The 20,235-nt window shown below is 31.4% G+C and overlaps 2 protein-coding genes across 3 annotated transcripts; both read left to right on the top strand.

Moving 5' to 3' along the window:
* Nucleotides 1-7,852: 7,852 nt before the first annotated feature.
* On the top strand, nucleotides 7,853-13,822 carry LOC114185810 (beta-galactosidase 1-like). Of its 2 annotated transcripts, XM_028073733.1 has the most exons (19): nucleotides 7,853-8,246; nucleotides 8,384-8,479; nucleotides 8,597-8,709; nucleotides 8,793-8,859; nucleotides 8,972-9,064; nucleotides 9,224-9,367; nucleotides 9,556-9,644; nucleotides 9,756-9,861; nucleotides 9,946-10,033; nucleotides 10,269-10,387; nucleotides 10,485-10,649; nucleotides 10,923-11,101; nucleotides 11,230-11,339; nucleotides 11,696-11,805; nucleotides 11,949-12,059; nucleotides 12,133-12,243; nucleotides 12,442-12,647; nucleotides 12,726-13,056; nucleotides 13,261-13,822. In XM_028073733.1, the coding sequence occupies exons 1-19, from the start codon at nucleotides 8,076-8,078 to the stop codon at nucleotides 13,369-13,371; spliced, it is 2,520 nt and encodes an 839-aa protein (XP_027929534.1). In that variant the 5' UTR covers nucleotides 7,853-8,075; the 3' UTR covers nucleotides 13,372-13,822. The 2 variants fall into 2 exon arrangements, with proteins under 2 accessions (XP_027929534.1, XP_027929535.1); XM_028073734.1 differs by lacking the exon at nucleotides 10,485-10,649.
* Nucleotides 13,823-15,584: 1,762 nt separating this feature from the next.
* On the top strand, nucleotides 15,585-18,358 carry LOC114183952. The gene is made up of 6 exons (XM_028071159.1): nucleotides 15,585-16,094; nucleotides 16,942-16,994; nucleotides 17,441-17,528; nucleotides 17,618-17,716; nucleotides 17,915-18,039; nucleotides 18,130-18,358. The coding sequence occupies exons 1-6, from the start codon at nucleotides 15,669-15,671 to the stop codon at nucleotides 18,164-18,166; spliced, it is 828 nt and encodes a 275-aa protein (XP_027926960.1). The 5' UTR covers nucleotides 15,585-15,668; the 3' UTR covers nucleotides 18,167-18,358.
* Nucleotides 18,359-20,235: the final 1,877 nt, after the last annotated feature.

Genomic DNA, 20,235 nt, shown 5'->3' with positions numbered 1-20,235 from the left:
GCGTGTTTCATAATAGTATTTGATTTAACAATAAAGCAAAAATGTGTCAAAAAGTATAAACAACTCAAATACAATTATGAAATGCATACGAAACATCAAATAAATATAACAAAATTTGATTAAAAAAACTAAATCCACGTATTTTGAAAGATGAATGACTAAATTGGTCCAAAATTTTGAAATAAACTAATTTCAAAATTTACTGAAAAATAAGGGATCAAAAATATATTTAATCCTTAAAAATACAATATATTAATATTTTAAATATCTTTAATATATTTTAATACTTTAAAATTAATGATTATCAGTTAATTTTGAAGGCACAAGATGCACAAAAAAAAAATAATCTGTGAATCCAAATTCTCTCTCGAGTTCACATAAAGTACCTTTGCAATCTTAGTTGTTTTACATTACACTCTTACCTCAAGAAAATTAATGCAATTTGTATATAGAGAAGCTGAGTGAAACACTGTGCAGCATCATTATCACATAAAGAGAATGCTCTTTTACCTTTTCATAAGCAATTGCAGAATTTGTTTTCTTTTATAGGATGGTCCCAGTTGTACAACTTGGCCAACGCTATCCTCATGCACAATTTTGTGTGGTTAATTGAACTTGAACATTTGGTTCATTGAGTCAGTGACTATGACGAATGACATTTAGCTAAAAATGTACAGTGTTTAGAAGAACAGGTTGGTCCCAAATCAACATGAGTCATAGGAAAAGAACAAGTTGCTTATTGAGTTTTCCATAAGTGGTTTCTTTGGCCCAGAACTTCAAAACCTTTTAAGAACATAACATTTAGCATATAATATTCTGACACAATTGTTGAACCAAAAATGCAAGTATTATGCCAACTAAATATGATACAGTCAAACATCTTGGTTCCTGACAGACATAACAAAAGTGGCCTGAAGATTTGAACTAGTACATGATGTTCAGGTTATAGATAAGGATTATTTATGGGAAACAAGTCTCAATCATGAGGATTAACCAGGCCAAGTTCCTTATGCTCTTTAAGTACACAACTTTTCTTTCACAAACCATAAATTTAAACAGGTCAGGTATATATGTACATAACGAGTCATGACAGCTAGATAAATATGATGAAAAGAATAGGATAAGTTCGATGTCATATTCTTGAGTATGTTTCATATGTATGATTCCTAGAAAATTATGTTTAAATAAGTTTTTACTTCTTAAACTTTTACGAAAAATTTGAATTCATTCGTATCTTATTGATATATTTTTATTTTTAAACATTAAAATAATGGATATAGTCATTTCAATCCAATTATATTAAATTTTTTTATGTGTCAAATATTTTTCATATCAAATTTTTGAGTTGTTACATATCGATACATCAATAAAATTTAGCATAATTAGACAAAATTGTTATATTCATTTATTTTTAAAATTTAACGAACAAAATATATTAAAAATTTTGATAAAAATAAATTATAATTTTAGGTAAAAATTTATGAAGTAAAAACATATTTAAACTTTATAATAATTATAAATTAGAGTAACTTATTTAAAAAGTTTGTTTATGAGGGACAAAAGAAATAGTGGTTGATGAGGATAGAGATACTTGATACTCTTCGCAATCTAGCGAAATTTGATGATTATGATAATATTGTGTTTCTATAATTAAATATCTACCGACATATTATCCAAAAATAAACATCCACGATGCACCGATTAAACAGTGCTTGCTTTTTAGCTTTAGGAGAGTGAGACAACAGAAAGTCAAATTGTCTTAGCGTTAGGAAAACTCATGACATCTACCACCCCAACAACACTTCACAATAAACTAAAAATAGAAAAACCAGAAAAGTGATTGTTTTTGCTTTGAAATTTCAGTCAAATGAATAGATCATTGCAAAGCCAGCACCATGATCTCTATCCCAATTTTAAATTTTGAAAAGTAAATCACATGCATGCTCAAACTTTAAAATAAACGTAGGTAGTGCGAGAGAGAAATGCACGATAGACACGTTTCAACTAAAAAGAAACCCCTTACACAATTTTTGTATTTCTATTTGTATGTTGTTATTTCTTGTTCCTGAATTTACTTTATATGGTATTAATTGTTTTGTAATAAAGATCAGATTGGTCGAATCATAATTGTAAAACGTTTAAACTGTTATATTCTTAAATATAAATAGAAAGAGTTACATATCAACTATTAACTAAAATTTTTGATCCGGTAGTAAACGCTTAATCTTAACTCTCCTTATTTGTCTTTTGCCTTTTATTTAGCATGTTCTATCGTTCTCTTTATATGATAAAAGCTTAGAATGAATTTGTTTGAGGAATTAAAAATAGACCGAAAATCAAATTCACACATGGAAAAAATGTTAAAGAATTGTTATTGTTAGTGACCCTTGATCATGTGTCCCACAGTGGTGCACTTTTTGGACCCACACATTAAAGTAACCACATGTGGTGTTGTACTAAGCATTGGGTCCTAACATCAAATCCAGTGGCTAAGAATGGTGAGTGGGAGAACAACAATGCCACCACAGAATGTATGTGGCAAGCTCATCCTTTTTGATATACCTTCCTATGATTGTGGATGTGTATAGTTTCCTCATATATTACATCAAAATTTTAAATTAGATAAAAGAGATAAAATTAAATATTATATAAAAATAAAAATTTATAATTTTATTGTCTTTCAATTTTAAATTAAAAGTGATATCAAATATTTTATATGGACAAAATTAATATTATATATATCTATGATCACAATTTTTTAATAATCACAACTCAAGTATAAAAAAAAATATATAATCCAAAAACCTTGTCCCAAACCATTTTTGTCTTTGCCAACACTTAATACAACACTGTTCCTATGGATTCGATAATGTCTCTGCATATTCTGCTTATGTGTCATTCTCATCCTTTTCTGCCCTAAATTTTTCATCCCTTCAGATAAGTACTACAAGTCTTCGCATTCCCTTTGTGTTTTCAACATAGGTAACATTTTCACTTTTTTATTGACATAACCTAAACATCAGCAAAGTATATACTATGATGTTGTGTACTAAGTAAACTGATAAAAAAAAAAGTTACACGTGCCCAGTTTAGTAATTAATTGAAAATGTGAAAATAGCTTATTGCTTTTATTTTATCTCTATATAAAATCTTCTAAAAGAAACGAAATGTTGATGAGTTTTTTTGGTAGCCTTGATTTTGAATTTTCAAACAAGGTACAACTTCTATTGAAAGACCACATAGAGTAGATCATAGAATAGAACAGAATTAAGTAAGTTGAAATTGATAAAGTCCAAATAAAAGAAATAATGGGCCATAGGTAATGGCCCATCGGGGACCATATACTCCAACAGTAATTTTTGTTGATGAGTGCGTAAATGCAAACAAAAATAATGTAAAAATGTAAATATATGGGGAAAAATATTTAAATGATAGTCCAGTTCTTTAAAAAAAATAAAAAATGATTTTAGGGATTTAAAAGAAAAATACACTAGAAACAAACCATCAATAAACATTTTTTGCACGTATCTTTATTAAACTTCCAAATTATCGTGAAAAATAATATTATTACCTATTAATGTTATGCGAAAGTAGTGGCTTAAATATAATAAACATTTACATAATTTATTTTTAGTATAATAAAAAAAATTTAGTTTATAGTGATTTTGTTTAAACTTTATTGATAATTATATAGATATATAATTGAATACAAATTTGATTACTATTTATTATTACATCTATTTACTAAAAATTAATATTAATATGTATTTAATTTGAAAGAAGTGTTTGTTAATTGTTGTAAATTTAAAATTTTAATATAATTTCTGAAATTAATTATGTAAAATAAATTGATATTCATTTAATTATTGTTTTACAGTTGGAAATGATTGATTTATATAAGATTTATTATAACTCTTAAAATTAACTGGATATCGGAATTAATCATAAAATAAGTGAATGCAATTAAATTAGACACAGTGAGTGTGTTTATTGGTTGGGTCTACTCAATTGGTTATTGATAAAATTTGAATTTTTTATTAAATTTTTTATTGTGTTTCTATAATATATTGATTATTATTAATTTTGATGTTTTAAAATATATTAAAAAAATATTTAAAATATTAATACAATGTATTTTTAAAGCTCAATAGAAAATAAAAAAGCAATAAAAAATCTGGACTTGTTGTTGATCACAATGTAGTATATAATTGACTCATTGTCGGAGAAAAGATTGTGGTGAGTTTATAAATGTGATGAGATGAATATAGGCATTACATTAATTTAGGGTTTGTGGTTGAAATAGAATATATTAGCTGGCTTTGTGTTAGCTTCCAATAAATGGTATCGTTGGTCATAAAAAGTAAGGGCAAATGGCCCAAAATTGGGTCCATGTGTCCTTTAGAACCTAAATAAATAGATCACAGCTATCACCAACTACTGCATAGCAAGTGATTAGGGTATCTTTCATCTCAAAAACTTCACTTCCATAGCCATTATCTCACTCCTTACTCTAACAACCCCACATTATTGCCTCTCAAATGTGTTTGTAGGGTTCAAAAATCAATACATTAACTAATAAATAACTTTTTGTATCAAAGTCCTACAAGTAAGACGATCTACATAATAAAACAACTATGTTAGTAATGTAATTTTCAGAATTTCAAAAATGTAGTGAGTGTGAATAAGAAAAATCCTACCTTCACGTATATAATAGATAAAGTTTATTTATATTTCACAAAGTGTAACTTTTGTCACAAATTTGACGTGATTTCACATATTTTCCATTTTTTTATTTTGATAAAATGACAAGTCATCGATGAATTGTGAGATAATTCATGATTCTTATTACATGCGATAAATTTTAAATTTATTCAAACTAAATTATTTTTATGCTCGTAATGTTCATCGACAAAAATTATTTACGAATAAGTGTAGTAATACATGAAAAAATGAATTATTGTAATTGTTTTTATATTATTTTAAAAAAACTTAAAAAATGGAAACTGTCTTGTATAAATTTAAGACAGTATTTATCCGTGTATTATATATCTATTGTCTGTGTTGTTTATGTTATACTAAAAGCAAACAGTTTATATATAACTTCCATTTTATATATTTTAATTTGTATATCTATAATATATATTATAATATATATATAAAGAGATACTTTTTGTTGTGTTGACATTTTTTTTTATATAACTTTTTTTTTCTAAAATAATATTAGAGGGAGAGAGTGACTTTCTTTCCTATGATAAAAACAATATCTTAAATATTGGTTGTAGAAAAATAACAAAAACCCATTAAATGTAAAAAAATCATAGCTTTACTTTTACTTGAAAAGGGTGAAAAGGAAAACAACAAATTCCATCTATTTACTCATGGTCGTTTAAGAAAAAATGTATTTATAAATACATATAAAAAATAAAAATTTCAATCAACAAAATCATTCATCAAAATTATATGATATTAAATATTATGTAGTTTTTTTTATCTTCTATAATTTCCATTGAATTCAATCTTATCACTTTCTCAAAAACATTGCTAATTTAATTAAATACAATATTTTACTTAATGTTTAATTTTTATTAAATACATCAATATATCTTTATAAAAAACAAAATCAAACTATTTAGAAATTCAATTAAACACACATCTTATGCTATTAACAAAAGTTTGATGCTTGGAGTTGACGTTGTTTATGTTTCACTTTCACATCTATTTGCCTTCACCACAAAGACAGTGTCCCACTACATAACACATCTTTTAAGTGCTTTTGGTGATATTTGTTTAAACAATGTCCTTCAAAATGTATTTCACTTATAAATTTTGTGTTTGGATGAGTGTATAGTGGAATTGATTTTTTCAAATCGATTTGAATTAATGGAGAAACCAGAAATAGTTATTTCTTCTAAATATAAATTTACCATCTTAAATTTTATTTTTAAAATTTTCTAAATAATTTATCAATATGATTTTGATTATCAAAATTAATTTTGAATATCTCCGACGTTAAACATGCACTAAAATTATACCTCTATAACAAAATTCAGCAATTTAAATTATACATTTGGTTATGGTGATGATTAATTACACAGTTTCACAACATCTAGATTTGCATCTGGGATTTTCCGACACAAATCCACTGCATATTTTCTGACAGAAGATGAGTTTGGGTAATTGTGAATAATAGAAATTTTAATTTATTCTGCAATGGTTCCCAATACCTTCCAATCCAAGCAAAACTTATCCAAATTTCTGTTGCACCGTCTTTAAAACAATTATATATATATATATATATATATTTTGTTCGTTAATCAGTTATAAATTACACACTATCTCTTTGTGTTGTTTTGTTTTCATGTATTTTATTTATGGCCTTTAACATAGAGAGAAAATACAAGGTTGTTTTTCATTTTCAATTTAAAAAAAAAACTAATTTGAAAATAAAAACAAAATAAAAGTATATTAACGTGGGATAAAGAAGCAAACCTAACACGTGCTAATTATTAGTGCGGTGAACATAAGTGGGCGGAGAAATAATTAGTCAGTGCTGTTAAAAAAGTAATAATTAAAAAGCCTGTAAATAATTTTATGCTCATCTCACTCCCATTATTAAAGTTGTATCTTAATATTTCTTTGTGATTATTCCATTTCAATTATACTTACTTTAAAAAATAGTTGTCATTAAACGGTTAAAATAACTAACTAATCATCCTATAAAACACACATCACTAGGATTTGGGGGAGAGACATGAAAGAAGAATCGAATAAAAAGGAAAATTAATGACACATCAAAATAGATAATTGTAATTTGGAAAAAAATAATATTTTTAAATAATTAATTTCTATAGTTGATATTGGAATAGTCAGAAATAGTTTAAATATAAGTTAAAAGTCTTATATTGGATATAATTGATAAAGTTAAACACTATATAAAAATAAAGACACATAACATCATTGCAGGTTTTGGAGTTAAAAATGATATTATGTCTTGTACATGTATGTATAATACAAATATCATATACACAATTTTATAACCATTGGTTCTGATACCACTTGTTAGGTTTTATGAGACTTGAGTCTAATCACATAAGACATTGACACTACTCTCAATCCAAAACCTTAAAGCGATGGATTTATGGGTCTTGATCTTATGGTGCTTTACTTTCTCATATATGATAAATGTGAGACTTAAACTCACACTTGATTCCTAACATATAATTCGGAATAAATGACCGCATAATCACAACCAAAAGGGGTCATTCATGTGTGAAACCTAATTATTTATATAAAATCTCATTAAAACATAGTGATATTATTAAAGACATATCTAAATTTTGTGTAAATTAAATTAAAATCAAGGTTAACTTGACGCAGTGGACGTCACGATGATCGGAGGCGCGTGGGAAAGAAGCTAAGTGGAACAGAAAACATATGACAGAAAATATGAACCGACCAGAATGGGATTGGCTGGGGAATCTTTCACCTTGTCGCAAAAAGAAAGTGGTAACTAAAATCTGGTTTTGGGGCAACTTGCTTCTTACTACCCAAACGCGCTTTTAATTTTAGTTCCATCTCTTCGATAAATATTCCACTACATCGAATAAATTACGGAGATTATTATTATTAATTATTAAGGGGCGGAAAAGGCAAGAGAAAATGAAAGGTGAAAAACAAAAAAAAAAGATTGGTTCAAGCTTAGGTCCGAGTCAGGTGTGCGTAAGGACAAGTATGTGGGTCCCAAAGTTCACTCAAGTGGGTCCCACTCTTGCTCCAAATCCAACCAGTTCACTGCTGAACTCAGCCTTTAAAAGCAGTACCTCCATTTCGTACCAAAAAACATCTTCAAATTAAAGTCACAGAGAAAATTGTAACTATATTTTATGCAAAGTTCCAGCCTCAGTTATTTTAATTATTTTATTCTGATCATCATTTTGCAAAAAGGAAAGGAATAACAATAATAAGGGAGAGAGAGTGAGAGAGAGAAAGAAGGGAACCAAAGCCACCAAAGCCACTTCCTAGTTACTTCCCTCTGTGGGCTTAGAATAGAATAACCAGTAGCATCAAGGTGAATCATGGTGATGTGCTTCAAGCTCATAATGTGGAACGTGGTGCTTCTTCTTGTTTGTTCTCTCATTGCTTCTGCTCAGGCCTCAGTGTCGTATGACTCAAAGGCTATCACCATTAATGGCCAGAGAAGGATCCTCATTTCTGGATCCATTCATTACCCAAGGAGCACCCCTGAGGTATTGTTTTGTTACTAATGTTGTTGTTACTCTCAAATGTGCTTCGGGGTCCTCATATTTTCTTCTTTTTCTCAAATGGGTGCCTTAAAGTTTCTCCCTTTTTGCATTTTTAACTCGTGGGGTTTCTTTGTTTTCAGATGTGGCCAGATCTTATTCAGAAGGCCAAGGAGGGAGGGTTGGATGTGATTCAGACTTACGTTTTCTGGAATGGGCACGAGCCTTCACCTGGCAAGGTAACTCAAAGTACTAAATAATGGCTCTGGTTTTTCTTTCTTGCATTGCTTGGACACTGCCCGGTTAGTATGTGAATTGTGGAATAATCAATGTTGTTGCTTTCTTGATTGCCGCAGTATTATTTTGAGGGGAACTATGATCTGGTGAAGTTCATAAAGCTGGTGCAGCAAGCAGGCCTTTATGTTAATCTCAGGATTGGTCCTTATGTGTGTGCTGAGTGGAACTTTGGGTAGTGTAACTTGTTCGTTGCAGAAACTTTGGTGCCTCTGAAATTAGAAATGTCTTAACAGATTTCTTTTGATTGGTTTTCAGGGGTTTCCCCGTTTGGCTAAAGTACATTCCAGGAATCAGCTTCAGAACAGACAATGAACCTTTTAAGGTTAGATTCCAATTTCCTTCATCCTTAAGAATCGGTAAATCTTCTCAATCTTTTCTTTTTCACTGTGAGTACCTTCTAATAACTACTTGTTTTTTGCACTGCTACAATAAAGAATCAAATGCAAAAATTTACCACGAAGATTGTTGATTTGATGAAAGCGGAGAGGTTATACGAGTCTCAGGGAGGTCCAATAATTATGTCACAGGTAGGAAAAAATATGCTGCTAGTGATCTACTTAATCGAATCACTTGCTTAAAATTGCATTGTATATGTTATATTTTAGATAGTGATTAACTTTTCATTCCTTGACTAGAGTGGAGATGTGTACTAAGACTGTTATCTTTACTACTGTGTCTTTGTACAGATTGAAAATGAATATGGACCTGTAGAGTATGAAATTGGTGCTGCGGGTAAATCTTATACTAATTGGGCAGCAGAGATGGCTATGGGACTTGGTACTGGTGTTCCATGGATCATGTGCAAGCAGGATGATACTCCTGATCCTCTTGTAAGTTTAGATGAACTGTATTTTGTGAGAAAATGTTTTTATCTTGTGTAGACTCGTCTCTCTACTGTCTTTTTCCTGGGAGGGATACTAGACAGGGTCATGTTTGAAACTTCATTTTTCTGTTCTTGGTGTTTTCCTTTATGCCTCCGAGCATTCAACTTCTAATCTCAAATAAAAATGTTTCCCAGATTAACACTTGCAATGGCTTCTACTGTGATTATTTCTCTCCAAATAAGGCTTACAAGCCAAAGATGTGGACAGAAGCTTGGACTGGCTGGTATTGGTGCCTTTGTTTCTTATTTTTTTGGTCTCCATTAGAATAAGAAACATTCAAGCTAGATACATTGCATGATTATTCAATCCCTCTATTCCTCTTTTATGCTTGCAGGTTTACGGAGTTTGGAGGTCCAGTTCCTCATCGACCTGCTGAAGACTTGGCATTTTCAGTGGCAAGGTTTCTACAGAAAGGAGGATCATTTGTAAACTATTACATGGTAACTTCTTTATATATTGATTCTGATGTATTTGCTCACCCCTTTTAAATTTTCAGCTAAGTACTTTTGTTTTGTTCCTTTCAGTATCATGGGGGAACAAACTTTGGTCGAACTGCTGGTGGTCCCTTTATTGCAACAAGCTATGATTATGATGCACCACTTGATGAATATGGTAAGCGCAGAGGATTCAAAATACCTGATATGACTTATAAGTACTGATGATATAATATATTTTTTCCGCTTTTTATGTAGGACCTACAGGGAATAAATATCAAAATATAATATAGAAACCTCTTTTGTTCCTTAATTTTGTGAGGCATAACAAATTAGAACATGGCTGCTGTTCCTTTAATGTTATCCAAATATCCAAAGCAATTTATTCTGATTTTGTTTGTTCCCCTGTGCAGGATTGCTCAGGCAACCAAAGTGGGGTCATCTGAAGGATTTACACAGAGCAATAAAAATGTGTGAACCAGCCTTAGTATCAGGAGATCCTACTGTAACAAATATTGGAAACTATCAAGAGGTAAAATTGATTCTGTGATGTGAGAAGAGATTTATCAATTCTATATAAAATGCTTTATAGCATGACTGAATTTCTATATTTCATCCTTAATGTCTAGGCTCATGTGTTTAAAGCAAAGTCAGGAGCTTGTGCTGCATTCCTTGCAAACTATAACCCAAAATCTTATGCAAAAGTGGCCTTTGGAAGTATGCATTACAACTTGCCTCCTTGGTCTATAAGCATTCTTCCTGACTGCAAGCACACTATTTATAACACTGCAAGGGTGAGAAAAAGGAAAAACATTTATTTCAGTAGATTAAGTATGATATCTGTAATTTGCAATGAAGATTTTTGATACACAAGAGCTTGGCCAAGCACATGTGGTTGAGAGGATTTAGTAACCTTTTGTATTCTGTTATTGTTTTGCCTGCAAATATGCTTTTTAATTTTCTGAAAACTATCATATGTGAAAGGGAAAGAAGAAAAAAAATTAGATTTTTCTAAATTTTTAAGTGTAGATTTCAGCCAAAATAAAAATTCAAAAATATTTGTACAGGTTGGTTCTCAGAGTGCCCAGATGAAGATGACTGGTGTTCCTATTCATGGTGGACTCTCTTGGCTATCATTCAATGAAGAAACTACTACTACTGAGGATAGTTCCTTCACCATGACTGGCCTGTTAGAGCAATTAAATACAACAAGAGATTTATCTGACTACTTGTGGTACTCTACAGAGTGAGTGATACAAGTCTGCACTCTGCTTCAATTTTTTTTTAAATCGTTGGTTAGAACACAATTGATAAATCTTATTATCTATTTTGTTTTTCCCACATCTTATTCTTGCCTTGCTTCTGTTTTTCTAGTGTTGTGCTTGATTCCAGAGAAGGGTTTCTGACAAACGGAAAGGATCCTATTCTTACTGTGTTTTCTGCTGGGCATGCTCTGCATGTTTTTATAAATGGTCAACTATCAGGTGAGGAGCATAATGTGATGGCCTAAAAATTTCAGCATTACTTAATTCACATCAACAAGAATTGTTTCAGCTATCTGCCTTATCTTTTCTAAGTATCTTCCAAGAGGAAGAAGTAGCAACTCTTTAAAAATAGTTACTGTATGCTTTTGAGGGTTCAATAAATTAGAACATTGCATGGAAACAATGTTGGAATCAAGGTTTCGTTGAGTAATTTACCCTGTGCTTGGAATGAAGCAGCATATATCTAGTTGTCTTTGAACCTTTCTTTTTCAGAATAGTTTAATTTCACCATTTTACATTGTAAGTTAATAGTTGTTCAGTAGCTTTCTAATTGAGCCTATTATCCTTTTGATCAGGAACTTCATATGGAAGCTTAGAATTCCCTAAACTAACATTTAGTCAAGGAGTGAAGCTAAGAGCTGGTGTTAACAAGATCTCTCTTCTGAGTGTTGCAGTTGGACTCCCGGTTCGCGCTCTCTCTCTCTCTCTCTCACACACACACACGCACACACAATAGATATTGTAGATGCACCCTTGCACGCCACACTAAGCTGATTTTTTCAGTATCATCAAATGTGGAGTATGATCATGACTATATTTAACATGCAGAATGTTGGACCTCATTTTGAAACATGGAATGCTGGTGTTCTTGGACCAATATCATTAAGTGGTCTCAACGAAGGGAGAAGGGACTTGTCTTGGCAGAAATGGTCTTACAAGGTTCTTTCTCAAACTGTCACCACGCTTACTCTTGATTTTGCTTGAAGCTGATCTAACTGTGTATTTTGTTTAGGTTGGTCTTAAAGGTGAAACCTTGAGTCTCCACTCTCTTAGTGGAAGTTCCTCAGTGGAGTGGATCGAGGAATCTTTATTTTCTAGCAGACAGCCTTTGACTTGGTACAAAGTGAGTAATATATCACAAGACATCTGCAACATTTGGGCTGCACTTTCACTTGTTAGAGTATCTTGAAAATATCTCATTACACTATTACCATATCCATGACTCTATAAGAATATTTTAGAGTATATCAAATCAATTAGTCTCTATCGTCTCTATACTTGTTTTCTCCTAAAGGAACAATCTTTTTTAATATTGTTACAGACAAGTTTCGATGCACCAGCTGGGACTGCACCGTTGGCTTTAGACATGGACAGCATGGGAAAAGGTCAAGTGTGGTTAAATGGACAGAATCTTGGTCGCTACTGGCCTGCTTATAAAGCTTCTGGTACCTGTGATTATTGTGACTATGCTGGAACTTATAATGAGAATAAATGCAGAAGCAACTGTGGCGAGGCCTCTCAAAGATGGTAAGTGAGAAATATATAACATGCTCTCAAGTTCTGTGTAATGCTGATGATAAACCAATCACTGGTGGTTAATTTCAGGTATCATGTTCCTCAGTCATGGCTAAAACCTACAGGAAATTTATTGGTTGTGTTTGAAGAGCTTGGTGGAGATCCCAATGGAATCTTTTTGGTTAGAAGGGATATAGATAGTGTGTGTGCTGATATTTATGAGTGGCAGCCTAACCTTATAAGCTATCAGATGCAAGTTGCTGGAAAACCACCAGTGAGACCAAAAGTTCATTTATCATGTAGTCCTGGACAGAAAATCTCATCCATCAAATTTGCCAGTTTTGGTACTCCACTGGGTTCTTGTGGAAACTTCCATGAAGGAAGTTGCCATGCTCACAAGTCTTATGATGCATTTGAAAGGGTATTGCCTTCTGCTTTCTCTCTTTTGGAATGCTTTCTGTTGGAAACCCCACATCTTAACCTTATACTGAGTTAGGCTTAAAATCTATTTCTTAACATTTTCGTTCTGAGTTTTTTGCTGCTAGTCAAATAATTGATTTATGATATGATCATGGTGTTATTGTTACATGGTTGGTTCATTTAAAGGATAACTTTGTTGTTGCAGAATTGTGTTGGACAAAACTGGTGCACAGTAACGGTGTCACCTGAAAATTTTGGAGGAGATCCTTGTCCAAATGTCATGAAGAAACTCTCAGTGGAAGCTATTTGTTCCTGATAATTTTTAACCTCGGATATAAAAGGATCAAGATTAAACTCTTCAGATTGATTTTTTCTCCACTATTCTATACAAGTCTTTTGGGTCAACCAAAGTCTACACTTCTGAATTGTGATCACCACAAGCATTATTAATTTGGCTTTACCAAGGTGAAGTTGCAGAAAACACAACACACCGTGTGGTTGAAAGCCTGCAAAGATTTCTGAGATGATTATGGACATGTGTATATATACTTGTATGTTATACAGAGGTGAAAGGTGAAAGATTTTCTCTGCACACGATGACACGAAACTGATTGAGTCCATGTGCTAGTGTTTTAGACTTTTAGTGTGGAAGCCTCTTGCTTCCTGTAATATTATTTGTCCACTGTAATCTGCATCCATTTAGTTTCTTTTTTTCTGTAAGAAACTTTCTAAACACATCAAATTCAGTTATTTTGATTTCCTTATTACTTGTCTTTTGTGGCTTTTGGTTTCTACCTTATACTTGTTTTGAGCTTCATATGACCATATTCATTCTACCAAGGGAAATCATGCATACCATGTAGGGGTGACAAAACGGGTTGGGCCTGACAGGCATTGGGCTCAGCCCGTCACCTGTGTTAAAAGAAACGGGTTGGGTTATAGATTTTAACCCGTCAATCTGTTTTGGTCATGTCCAGTCCGTCAACTTGACGAATCAAAGTACGGCCAGTCCGTCTTGATTCGTTGGTCCGTTTTAAAAAAATAAAATAAAAATAATTAAAAATATTAATTTTTTTTATTATATTTTTTTAATATGTAAATATATAATAGTATTATAATTTAAATCATTAATATCTATAAATTAAATATATAATAGTATTATATATACATATTTAAAATATATAATATAAAAATTAATTTTTTTAATTTTATTTTTTTAAAATGGGCCAACGGGTCAGGATGGACTGATTCGTACTTTGATCTGTCAAGTTGATATACTGGACGAGACGGACAAAACGAGTAGACAGGTTAAAATCTTCAATCTAACCCATTCTTTTTAATATGGGCTCACGGGCTAGTCCATTTTGTCACCCAAAATCTTCAACTGCTATCAATACACTACATATTGTCAATTGAATGTATCTTATAAATTAATCACATCCATGCTATCTCACCTTATTATTAAATATTTAGTGTGTTATCTCTAATTTATGGAGTGGAAGATAAGATAATATTTTTAAAGAGAATGCAAAGTGTCAAAGGAGAAGTTTGGAATATTGTTGCTTTCTATTGAATGATTCTGTTCTATTACAAATGCACGCACGGAACACGGATTTTTTTTTCTTTGGGGACCATGTTATTCGAATTCAAATCAACTAAAGTTTTTTTTTTTTAATTAACAAAATTAAGTTTTTAAACTATAACATGATTATACATTTAAATTTTGAATTCAAAGTTTCAAATTAGATTAGAATATTCTATCATGAATTGATTTACGTGCTTTTATAGTAGTACTTGGTAACACTTACAATCACTGAATGAGAGGAGAAGATAATTATGATAACTGACTTAATATGCATAATTGTTGACTAAGTATTATTAAATAAGAAATTAAATTAGTAATAAATGATTATATTCAACATCTTATTACCTTAAATATTTACCAGTCAAGATGCTGTGTCTTGTTTCCAATCTTAAGTTGCCACCTGCGTCACAAACAAAATCTGGAAACTCAAAATTAACATTCTAATATTCTTCTATACCTAACTTCAGGACAATTATATTTATAATATTTGTGAACTGTGTCCTTTTCTTAATAAGAAGTTTCAACCTTCGTTTTTTTTTTCATCCATTATATTAATAGCAATGCTTTATAATATCAGTTTTTTTATGTACTTTTCTACTTAAAAGGACTTCACTGCATGAGTGCTTTATCAGGCAATTATGCAAGTAAAGTCTTCAAAAATATATTATAATTTTATCTAAATTTGATTTTATTTATTATAAACACAACATAATTTCTTGCCATTCAGCAGACAGTTTTCTGATTTTTTTTTCTTTTTCTAATTTTCTATGCATAATAATCACTTACAATTTTCACTATATATTTATTAGTGCAAAGTAGATCTATTGAACTCAAATAACATGATGTCATTTATTTAAATGTAACTGAATTAAAATATGTTAAACAAAGTATAAAATGGAATTTCACAAAAAAGGAAGAGGGAAGAGTAAAGAGAAGATTGAAATAGCCAGAAACAGAGGAAACAGAATATTATCTCTTTTTTCATTCACTTTGTTTTCTCACTCTTCTCTCTCTCTCTCTGCATTTTCATGGAGCCTCCACCTTCGTATTCGTATTCTCCATTCTCATTCTCTGTTGAGTGCCACCCACAAATACAAATGCACGATCCTATTCTTTTCTTCCTCTTCTTCGCATCCCTCTCTTCCTTTCTCTTTCTATCTTTCTCTCTCTTCAAACGTTTCTCCAAAAAGCAACACCACACTGCGCAAGTTCCAACCTTGTTGCCACCCCAACATGCCCCCAAGAAGAAGAAGAGGAAGCCTAAGAAGAAGAGAACCGATTGCCAAACCCAAGTTGAAGAGAATCCCGATTCGAATTCGGACTCGGGGCTCCGACTTGAATCCGCGTCCTACTACCCGTTCACGTCTTCCAGCAGCTTTATGCAGAGAAAGATCAAACAGCAGTACGATGAACTCGTCAAATGCAACCACTTGAAGAAACTGACACTGCCGCAGGTTTTTCTGTCTTAAATTTTCATTTTATGTTTAGTTCTTATACGTTTTTTGTTTAGTTCATTTTGTGTCTTAATTTCGTACATTTTCTTTAATTGATAGAAATCTGTTGTTTTTAAATAAAGGGGAAGAAGGGTCGCTGGTAACCTTAACCACCAGCTTAGTGTTTTTTGTTTATGTCTGAGATTGTTAATTTTGTTTACTTCTTCCTCCTGAACTGCATAATGTCTTGTAGTCTATAAAAAATGGAAATGAGGGTTTGCATTTTACATCTGGGAGTGGAATTTATGTGTTACTGAGGGGGGTAATTTCTATAGATTGATGAAATCATGCAATTAATATCTTGGTAGTTTTGAAATAATTTGAATAGAACTAGTTAATGTAATTCGAGAATATATATACTCTCACCTTTGAACATATCTGGGTGGTTTTGGATGAGCTGTTTTTGGAAATATATAGAAATTTGTTTAGAAAGAAGCTTACTATAAACGTAGTGCAATTGAATAAATAACATCCATTCAATGTACATGTATGATATAATGATAATGATAATAATACTGTCTATCTCTACAACATGACTTAGCCAAACGATTTTGTGGATGTGAAATTCTTAAGGCTTAACTCCTATGTTGACAGCAAAGTGCACTTTCTTTGGTAATTTCCATTTTGTGTTTCACATTAAGAGGTTGTTGCTTTTGTTTTAAGGATCATGAATGGTCTTTTCTTTTCTATGATGCTTACGCACTTCAACCTGTTATTGTTCATTGCCATTCTCATTCAAAGATACAAGTGTCAAATTTTTTGTTATGTTAACACCTTAAAACTTTAATTCTTATCCTATGTAATGCAGGTTGTACATTTTGCTAACAGTCTGGTTGATGCTAGAAATGAACTACAGCACAAGTATGTCAAAATTTATTATAGAGCACTTTATGTTTTCTTTTGTTTTTTGTTCCCCTCTTCCCCTGCACATGCAAGTGTACTTATGGAAACTTATTTGGCACTGGAACTTTCTGTGTTAAAAATATGCTAGCATGACATTTGTGACCTTTTTATTTGTTTTGGAGATTTCAGCGGAAGGAATTAGCTAGGACTTAGTTGACTGAAAGGGATTAGATTCATGTAGGAAGAGGGGTCATTCTGCATTTTTAGCATTTAGGAATAGAGAAAGTGCTCAACTGTGAGAGGGTAAAACCCCCCGGAGGGAAGATCTTTTTCCATGTTTTGCTTGTTTAAAATTAGAAATAAAAGGTTTTAGTTTCTTTTCACTATTTCCTTATTCTGGGTCTAACACCAAAATTTTGTATGCTGTATTGTTCTGATTCTTTCACATTCTCCTTTTTCAACAGAGCTGATGTAATTCAACGTAAATTTGTAATAACGAAGGCTTTACTATGTAAGGCAGATAGATCTTCTTTTGATCGCCTTCATCAACAGGTTGGTTAGATTATAGTATGTTGTTAAGGAAACTTTTATGTCATCAAGCTAAACTTGCAGACACATTTGACCATCTAATTCTATTTCAGATATACAAGCTGGAATTAGAGCAAAAACGTTTAGAAGAGGATGCATTTGTTTATAACTCACTTCAACAACAGCTTAAACTCTCACCAGCATACCAAAAGGTTTTTTATTTATTTGAGGCCTTTATACGAGTATTGATGAACATCTTCTCTTTGTATTTATTGCAACAATTTCTGGAGTTACACTGTGAAACACTTCTTGTTCAAACGGATGTTGGATTTCTTCTAGCTTGCTTTTCATCAGTTCATGAAAAACTTCATGTATGATATGTTTCTTACTGTTTAAACCTTTTTATGAAGATGCTTGAACTTGGAGCTTGCATGGAAAAGGAAAAGGCAACTGGACTGGGAGAGAACAGAGATGATGATTTTGCTGACATTTCTTTTGAAGAATTATTAGCACGGGAGAAGAAAGATTCGTATTGGTTAGTTTCATTTTGCTCTTTCTCCCTTGCATTTTTTCTTGGAAGGTTTGGCTTCAAGTCACCAATTACCACTTTTCTTGGTTTGCGCAGGCAAAAAAATGGGAAATCAAGATTATGCTCAAGCTGATAAATATTTAGTTTGGCTAACTGTAATCTACTGAGTTAGTTAGTATGTATATCCAATACCTGTAGTAGTGTACTGTCACAGGAATGTTCTTTTTGGTTATTTACCTGTGGCATTTTTGGTTGTTAATGGAATATAGATGATACAACTTTGAGTTTGTTTTAGGAATTTATGAATGGAAACCATTTATATTGAAATTAATGAGGCATATAAGATGGGACATGATTTTTGTGCATAACAAAGTGATCAATCATACCAATTTACAAACTGTAGTTTCTGCAATTGGTTTCTGTTTAACTTGAGCAAAAATCCATTTTCTTCTTTTTGTAACTATAACATTTATCTCATGAACTGGTGAATTGATTTATAAAAGGAACAAAATACATACTCCATAAGTTATACTAATTACTGAACACAGTGGATGATTTTATATGGAATATAACTTTTATCTAAGGGTGTAACTATAATAATATGTCTTATAAACTCAGATTGATTTCTGAAAGGATCAAATTACACTACAAAATATTCAGACTATCCAAAAAAAATGTATATAGACTGTATGTGTTAACTATCTAACCATTAAATTACAAAATTTATAATTATTTATCATCTTAATTATGTTAGATTTTAAGAAAATTAAATAATTACAAATATATAATTAAGTAATGCTTATTTTAGACATTACTTATAATAGCACGCATTGAACAATAATAAAAATAGTCAAATACTTCACATTTTAATAAATTTTAAAAAATATATATAATTGGTCGATTTTTATCAATAGGGATGAAACATCAAAAATTATAAAATTTTGCATATATAAGTATGTGTTGAGTTTATATATTTTCTAACTCAATTTGTTTTTAATTATAAAACTTTAAAACCCAGCTACTAAACATTTTTTAGAGCTAAACTACACAAACCAAAATAATACATTTATCAAATGCTAGGCTGTTTCTTCCAACATCTTCCTCCACCCTGTAATATCCATAAACTCTAAATTACCCTCATTAAAATTATAATAAAAGAATAAAAAAGAAAATCTCTGCACCTCTTTTATGTTCACACCTTCATCTCCACTCTTCCACCCTCAATAAACTCTGCATCCTCATTTTCATCTGCACCCCATCTCCACTCTTCCAACCTAAATAAATTCTGTTTTTTCCATTCCTTTTTAATAAAATCCACCTCAAACATTGAGTGAGTGATGGAGGCAGCTAACGTATGAGGAGAGCCTCCACTATAAATGGCTTCCGGAATATAAAACACGGATTAAAAAATTATGAAGCTACAAGATTCGGGAAAGTATATTTTTAAATGCATGTATAATTTGAGTGAGGGATAATTTGATATTAGTGAGCTACACCAGAAATAATTTTTATTTTTTTATTATGATTTTAGTGAGGGATAATTTGAGGTTTATAAGTTTTATGGGGTGCAGGAAGAAAAAAAAAAGTCCAGGAAACAACACATTTAAAGAGGGTCAAGTTCAACTTGCTTCCCCGACAATTGCTTCCCACACCTGAAATGCTTGAAATGACAAATAACTTCATGGATTTTGAAATTTAACCCTAATTTTTTATCTTTCATCTTATGTTGGTGGTGGCTTGTTTGTTGCCTTGTTTGAGATCATTCTGACACATATGAAGCACCAGAAAGAAGGGTTTGCGGTAGAGATTGTATTCATGACGACTAGGTAAGAAATCTTTTTTGCTTTCGGGAAATAGTAATTCGAAACTTAACTGGAATGAGAAATCCAGAATAAGTATAAATGTGGAAAAAGCAATCCTAAAACACTTTCAGAAACCCACCACCCCTATTACGAGACCAATTTTCCTAGACACAAATTCAACATAACTATTACAGAATTACTTTTCCCGATATGATGTGGAATTTCCATTCCAAAACTCTACTCAACTACTTTTGAAATGTTCTTCTGGAGTGTTACATTACTCTTTCGAAAATGCAATTTGCACCTCAGCTTCGACATTTTACTTTCCAACTATGCTCAAAGAAGAACATATTCCATACCCCAGTAACTATCACAACCACTGTTTGTCCAAGAAGGAGAC

The sequence above is a fragment of the Vigna unguiculata genome, chromosome 5, assembly GCF_004118075.2.
Source record: "Vigna unguiculata cultivar IT97K-499-35 chromosome 5, ASM411807v1, whole genome shotgun sequence".
NCBI lineage: Eukaryota > Viridiplantae > Streptophyta > Magnoliopsida > Fabales > Fabaceae > Vigna > Vigna unguiculata.
The sequence above is the reverse complement of the archived record's forward strand: the minus strand, read 5'-3'. Positions and strand labels throughout refer to the sequence as shown.